General features: G+C 33.5%; 1 protein-coding gene across 1 annotated transcript; it reads right to left on the minus strand.

Annotated features, from left to right (window-relative positions):
- Positions 1-3,050: 3,050 nt before the first annotated feature.
- On the minus strand, positions 3,051-5,419 carry LOC114164575 (MORN repeat-containing protein 1-like). Its single transcript, XM_028049294.1, has 3 exons — positions 4,322-5,419; positions 3,517-3,745; positions 3,051-3,399 (listed from the first exon to the last, which is right to left on the minus strand). The coding sequence occupies exons 1-3, from the start codon at positions 5,230-5,232 to the stop codon at positions 3,235-3,237; spliced, it is 1,305 nt and encodes a 434-aa protein (XP_027905095.1). The 5' UTR covers positions 5,233-5,419; the 3' UTR covers positions 3,051-3,234.
- Positions 5,420-7,360: the final 1,941 nt, after the last annotated feature.

A 7,360-nucleotide genomic window follows, 5' to 3' on the forward strand; every position in this document is an offset into this window, starting at 1 on the left:
ATTGTTACAACTTTAAAGGAAAAAAACTTAATCACACTTTTTTTTTTCTAATATATTCTCTCATATTGATTACATTTTATAAAAAACGATAAAATCTGGAAGAAACATATTAAGAGATAAAACCTTCTAAAATTTGAATTTTTAATAAATTTTGGTCAATAGTAGAAAATGTACTAAGAGATATTACATCAATGCAAAATATATCAATGTACTATGTTATTAATTTTGAAAACATTAGTTCAAACTGACTTGGACCACATCTTTATCTCTCTTTCTGATCAGATTTACAATTTGTAGTTTCCATATTTCTCAAGAAACTTTGCAAACCTTCCTAAAATATTTTTCTTTTTTGCAAAATCTTATAAAAAGGAATGTTTGAACATCGTATTGTTATATTTAACAGTACCAAATTGTTTAAGGATAAGATTGAGAATAATTTAAATATATATTACTCTTATATAATCTTTTGAAATATTTTTTAAAAATAAAATCATAATGAACTCCGAACTTAAAACAAACAATACCTTAAATATATATATAATAATTAATTTTAACAGTATTACCTCGATAAAATTCATATCAGAACATTAATATCATTTTGTAAAGACAAAAATTACATTACAAACATAAACTTTCATTCACCGAATAATAATAATGTTGACCATAATAATATTATATTCATAGGTTTGAAATCGATAAATATTGAATCTTATCACTTGAAAACACGTTTTTTAAACTCAGATACAAAAAAAAAAATTGAGTATTTTTATCTAAAAATGTATTTCAAGTAATGGAGCTTCCATGTAGAATGCCAAGTTCCAATGAAGAACCATTTGGATAAACATTACTTTACGACAAGTTCCATATCAAAATATATAAAAAACTTCATTTAAAAAAAATGTAAACTCAAATTCACATTTTCCCATCCAAAAGCATATCGAGTGTTAATTTAGCTTACAGTTTCTTTAAAAGTAATTAAAGAAGCAGAATCATGCATTAAATGGCCTTCCATTCATTCATTTTTATTTGCCTGCTCTGATGATACTGCAGCGCCGCATGTTCTTGGCAGATATATTTTATGGGGATTCTTCAAGAAACTTTGACCGCTACAACTAAACAAGAACCCTCCAAAATCTTATTAATTCAAACACTTGGCCACTGCTCACAAATTGACCCTGCCTTAATATAATTTTGAATTTCATTAAGACATTCTCTTAATAATTGTTTTCCCTGAACACTTTAATTTTTCATATGATATTTTTAATAAAATAATAATAATAATAATATTTGTTCTTAGAATTAGGGTTTCTGTTTTTTAACTGTGATGTTGAATTACTGGGTAAGTTGTTCACAGACAAGGGTAAAAGTTACATTGCAGAGTCTTCAACATAATAATCAGTTTCACATTATAAATTGTTGGGTTTGAACATGATGGTATATTCTTTTTGAAACTCTCCACTCATTTTACTCGCGACTCGTACTCACTTGGGTGCATGTTAAGATACTTTCACCACCACCTACTAAAGTAAAGGTGTACTTTAAAAAGAATGAAATCTAAATATACAATGTTAATTAAAAGAATTTATTTTATTATTTTTAATTAATAATTGCAGTTTTACATTCTTATCCTGTCAAACAAAATTAAATTTAAAATTATCAAACTTTACCCATGGAAAAAATTATGGACGAGTTATTTATTTTTCCCTCGTAGTTGGTAAGTTTTTTTTTCCTCGTTATTTGGCAAGTCAAGTGATATTAAAGTTCACCTCAGTATGGTGTTAATGCCTTGTACTGTGTATCTACCCTTTCCTGGTTGGATTTTTTCGAGATGCATGTGAGTGGTTGAACAAGAAAGCTTAAAGAAGGAGATATTTGAATCCAGGGTTAGATAAAATACTAAGAGGAACAAGTAACATGAAAATATTTGCCTTTTTAAAGTGAGAAGAGTGCATTTTACAAGATAAAAAGTCATTTAACTATTCACATTGCAATCAATTCTATATTTTGTTATAAATGTCTTTCATTATTCAAAATTATCGATTATTAATTTTATTTTAATTTTTGGAACATATGAGATACAAATTAATGAAAAATAGTCGAAAAACTAAAAGAAATTGAAAAAGGTAAGTTGTATGTTTTTTTATTGACAGAAAAGAATTCTTTTTTTAGAATGGGAGAACTTCAGATTGTAGATCCAGCATGCTAGAAAAGTCACACTCTTTTCCCTTTTATATTTTTGTAAAAAAGTGATAAAGATCTTACCCACCACCACATCATGTGCCCACAGTTTAAACAAAATAATAATGATAATAATAATAATAATAATAATGGAAAGAGAATTCCTGTCATTGTCCTACATAAGAGAGTGTCACATGGATTCTTATTACAAAAATATGATGCTATTATAGTGTCATCTATTTGTTTCCTTCTCTTGAAATTTTATTCCATCTAGGCAATGGCTGCTTCTGAAAATAATAGTATCTTGATCTAAGTAATGGCGTTTCTGATGAAGATAATAATAATAAATATCGTCAACAACATGCAACCAGCTTGACATTAAAACAAACGGACAGAATTTTCGGTGATGGATGGTTTTGACCCTTCGCGGGAGAGTTGCTGGCCTAATTCTAGAGTCGTGAATCGTGTCAACAACTTGGCTGTAATATGGGTATGAGACATACACCATTATTCTCTGTGCATAAAACCAGCATCTACTGTTTGTTACATAATCTTAATTTCCTGTTTGATTAACACTGAACGTTAAACACAAATCTTTAACGTTGTAACCCTTGGAGGCTGTCTCCTAAACAAGGATCTTAGTGATCGCCGTATAATTGCCAAAAAGTTGAACCAATCCTCGAGTTAATCAATTTTAGAATGTCACCTCAGCCGATAAACAAATATTCTGAAAGACCAAAAAGAGACGATAGGATAAATAGCCTTTTCTGGCCGTATCAAGCATCCCAATGTTCGAGTTTTGCAGTGAAGCTCCTTAAAATCCCAGTGGCGTGTAAAATTAAAAAAAAAAAGACTGATCACCAAGAAACAAGTTGAGCAAATTCATCTTTCATTGATATACATGACCTATATACAAGTTACAGTGTGGTGAAATAAACATACTCTCTCTTCAACCTCCAATAAGCTTTGGCTCACCGGGGTGACATCTTCCAAGGACTAAAAATTAGTAAAATTTACAATTACAATTCCAGAAAAAAGCTAGCATCTAACTAATTCTCAGACATCAGTAACACAAAATTTTCCATCCATCCTGTTCTGAACAGCTTTCACAGCAGCAACTCTAGCAGCTGTGGCAGCCTTGCTTGCAGCAATTACTGCTTTGTTAACCTGGTCATCCACTCGTTTAAGGTTTATAGCACTCTCTGCTGTTTTCCTAGCAGCCTGAAATTCATAACACATAAAGGGGAATGAGGAAAAAAGAAAGCAACATTTTGTAAATGGATTACAAAATAAGGCAACCATTATAGTCAACAATAATTAAATGTACAAGACAAGTACCTGAACTGCTCGAAGAACAACATCGGATAATGGTGGTAAAGGTTGCTTGAGGTTGCCAGCATCCCATTCACCACATCTTCTGTCACCGTTTCGAAAAGTGTATGAGCCAATACCTTGCCTACGACCCTCGTGCCATGCTCCCTCATAACAGTGGCCGTTGGCGAAGTGGTAGACTCCAAATCCATGTATCTTGTCTCCAAAATACTCTCCAGCATACCTATCACCATTTCTACAGCACAAAAAATTCCTCCAAAATAAGATTTTTGAAAAACAACATCCAAAACCTCAAGTGATATTGTCTACTCTAACCCTCCCAAGACACAATGGATGCTAATTGAAGAAGAAAATAACTTTGCAATGCCACCCATTAGTAGACAAAATCATGCATCATCATCGAACAAGTCGCATAAATCATCAACAGAAACCAATCAATCAGTTATTTAACAACCAAGGCATCTAAATTAGAAACAATACACAGGAATAACTTCAAAAAGAAAATAAGTGGAACTTGGGGGTTTAAGTTCCACATAGGCATGCAAGAACAAAGCAGAAAGATCATAAAGTGGTAATGGAACCAAGAAATCAACAATTAAAGGGGGGAGAACAGACCAAGTCCACCCAACCAATCCTCAATCACAAATCTAAAGGAAACAAAAACTATCCTGAAAATCCGGATCTTTAAAGAAAGCCAATGACCAGAGCAAAGCAAAGATTGAATCACACCATGACCAAATATAAGAAATCAATGGCACAATTAACACAATTGAGTAGAAGAGATTAAAAACATCAAAAGCAAGAAACTGACCTAAAATGATAACAGCCAAGACCGTGCTTGACCCCATACTTAAACTGACCAATGTAACAGCTAGCATCGGAGCAAGTCTGAAGCCCAACGCCATGGCTCTGACCGTTACACCATTCCCCGGAATAAGAGTCCCCCGTGTAGAACCTATAAACACCATAACCGTGTCTCAACCCCTGTCTATACTGACCCCTATAGCGACTCCCCCTCGCCCAGCTCTCAATTCCGTACCCATCGTACCTTCCGTCCACCCAATCTCCTTCGTACCTTCCATTCACGAAGTAATGGTACACCCCACTCCCGTTGCTCCTCCCCTTGTGAAACTCGCCCTCGTAAAAATCCCCATTGCTGTAAAACTCCACCCCTTCCCTTACTATCTTCGCGGCCTTCCTTCCCGCCCCGGCCGGCTCTCCGATGAACCACTGCACCGGCCTCGCCGCCACGGCCTTCGAAAACCCCAACCGCTTGACATTCTCCTCCCACGAATGCTTGGCCGCGGAAAAGGATCTCTGAATCAGACCCTTGTTCTTGGACACAAAGTAGAGCGCCACGGCCACGAAAATCAGCGCGAGTAAAACGTTCTCCGAGGAGGACACCTCGAGGTAGAAGAAGTAGAACAAGAGCGAACAGGCGCCGAGGAAAAAGACCGCCAGGGCGGAATAGGCTGATGACCTGTGGGCTTGGGCTCGAGGACGCGTTCGGGGTTGGGGTTTCTTGGGCTTGTTGTTCTTGTCGTCGTCAACATCGAGGAGTAGCTTTTCCTGTTCCTGCAATTCGTGTTCCTCTTTGGTGACGATGGAAGAGAGGCTGTGGATGGAGGATCGGATTGCAGGGGAAGAACAACTGAGGAGCGAGGAGTGGGTTCTGGTAAGCTTGCTCCCACTCTTCTGATTTTCCATGTTCGCTGTCTTCATTCAGATCGACGTTTCCGGTGCCGGGATATTGTCCCCGCCGGCGACATATACGGGAACCATTGGATTAGAGTGCGGCGAAACACGACACGTTACGTTACGGCACTGCGCGGAAGTTTCTTGAAAGAGAGAAGAAAAGTAGTGAGTTGTTGCTCGGAGGGTAAAAATGAAGGGAGCGTAGAGTGGGTGCCGGGTTTGGTGTATTTATGGGGTATTCACAAAGAGGAGTTAGATTCCACAGTGGCCGTTGGATGTGGAGATTGTAGGACTCGATTTCTGGCCGTTGGATGGGTTGGGGTCCTGGTCTTGACGGGTAGATATGGTCGTCGGATCGGGATTGATTCCGGGTCGTGCCTTTTTCGCTTTACTGGCCGGCACGTGCCGCCACACTTTATTTAATTTTTTTTCCCATCTGACTCGTTCGCTTCAGGTTAATTTTGGCCCTCCCTTAATCACCCTTCGTTTCCCATCATGATTTCGGGTTTTTCACTTTATATCTGAGGATTATATCCCATGCTTCGCGCTCTGTTTGGTCTACCATGCATACCCTACAAAAAATGTAAAATAATTAGTCAATATTCTGTTTTAGGTTCTTTTTCAGCTGAAAGGAAAAGAATTCAAATTCTTGTTTTCCTTTATCTGGAATTGTTTGAGAAGTTTCAAAGAATAATGTCAAGGAGACTCTCTCCACTTTCTTTCTAACAATTTTTAATTATTAATTTAAGCTTAAAGATTAATAAAACTATAATTTTTTCACCATTAAAATTACTAAATAGAATATGTAATTAACATTCTTTCTGTTCTGTCATATGTGCTGATTGATGAACACATCAGGCAAATACTATAAACACAGCTGGTAATAATAATTACTTATTATCTGTTACGTTGGAAGAAATTATTGGTTACTGCAAATATGAGTTTAGAATGTACTTACTAACTTTTTTTATGTAGGTGTTGTTATGTATGTTCAACAATATTTATTAAAAAGATTATGATCTCCAAAAGAAATTCCAAAAAATTCTTTTTAAAATATAAATTCAAATAATACATAATTTTAAAAGATAAATCTAAATAAAATTGACTTTTGGAACATGGGTAAAAGTAAAATTAACTTTTTTAAATGAATCCAAATAAGATACACTCTAAAATATGAGATTAAATCAAATTAGTTTTTCTAAAATAATTTTAATTTTAATAATTTAATTAAAAACACACACATCAATAAAATCATACCCAATGACAATTATTTATAATTGATAATGTTCCTCTCATAAAAAAAAAGTCAAACTTTGATCATTTTATCATAAAAAAATTTGAATAAAAATAATTAATTATTGATATTGTGATATTATGGGTAAAATTAGAATGGTATATTGAAAAACTAAATTTTAGAAGTATATGTATTAAATAAATTATAAAAGGATATATACAAGGGCGTTTTAACAATTCACATGCTAAAAAAATTGTACATTATAAATCACTCCTATTTCCACTTAACCACCGTTATTTCTTTTATTTCTTTAATATACAGCCTTTTCTCCTTCATATTATATTATTTTTGTTTTCACCTATTTGACTATTAATTACATAAACTAAAACCATCATATTTAATAAAAAGGTTAAATATGTTTAGTCTCTTCACTGAATTTTGAAATTAGTTCATTTTAAATTTTAGACCAATTTAGTCTTTCATATTTCGAAATACGTAAATTTAGTCATTTTAATCAGATTTTATTAGGTTTATTTGATGTTCCATACACATTTCAGTATTGTATTTGAGTTGTTTATACCGTTTGACAAATTTTTGCTTTAGTATTAAGTTAAATACTATCATGAACCAGACTTGAAATGTAAAATAAACTTAATAAAATTTGATTAAAATGACTAATCCATGTATTTAAAAAATAAAGACTAATTTGGTCCAAAGTTTTGAAATTAATTTCAAACTTAATTCATATATTTACACAGCGGATGGAATTACTAATTGGAATTACTAATATGCATACAATTATCTTAATGAATTTTTGTACTATTATAGATTAATGGAATTATTAATATGGTGACTTTGTACGTATTAGTTTATTTTATATCTTACAATCAAATTTGTGGTACATAAAAAATAGGCAAATAA

Source organism: Vigna unguiculata, chromosome 9 (genome assembly GCF_004118075.2).
Source record: "Vigna unguiculata cultivar IT97K-499-35 chromosome 9, ASM411807v1, whole genome shotgun sequence".
Classification (NCBI taxonomy): Eukaryota; Viridiplantae; Streptophyta; class Magnoliopsida; order Fabales; family Fabaceae; genus Vigna; species Vigna unguiculata.

Bases quoted from the DNA above. Each gene is read 5' to 3' on its own strand.
- LOC114164575 (XM_028049294.1), bottom strand. From the start codon at position 5,232: ATGAAGACAGCGAACATGGAAAATCAGAAGAGTGGGAGCAAGCTTACC. The intron at 3,746-4,321 runs GTCAGTTTCTTG...TTTGTGCTGTAG, and splicing joins CTTGGCTGTTATCATTTTAG to AAATGGTGATAGGTATGCTG. The intron at 3,400-3,516 runs GTACTTGTCTTG...TATGAATTTCAG, and splicing joins TTGTTCTTCGAGCAGTTCAG to GCTGCTAGGAAAACAGCAGA.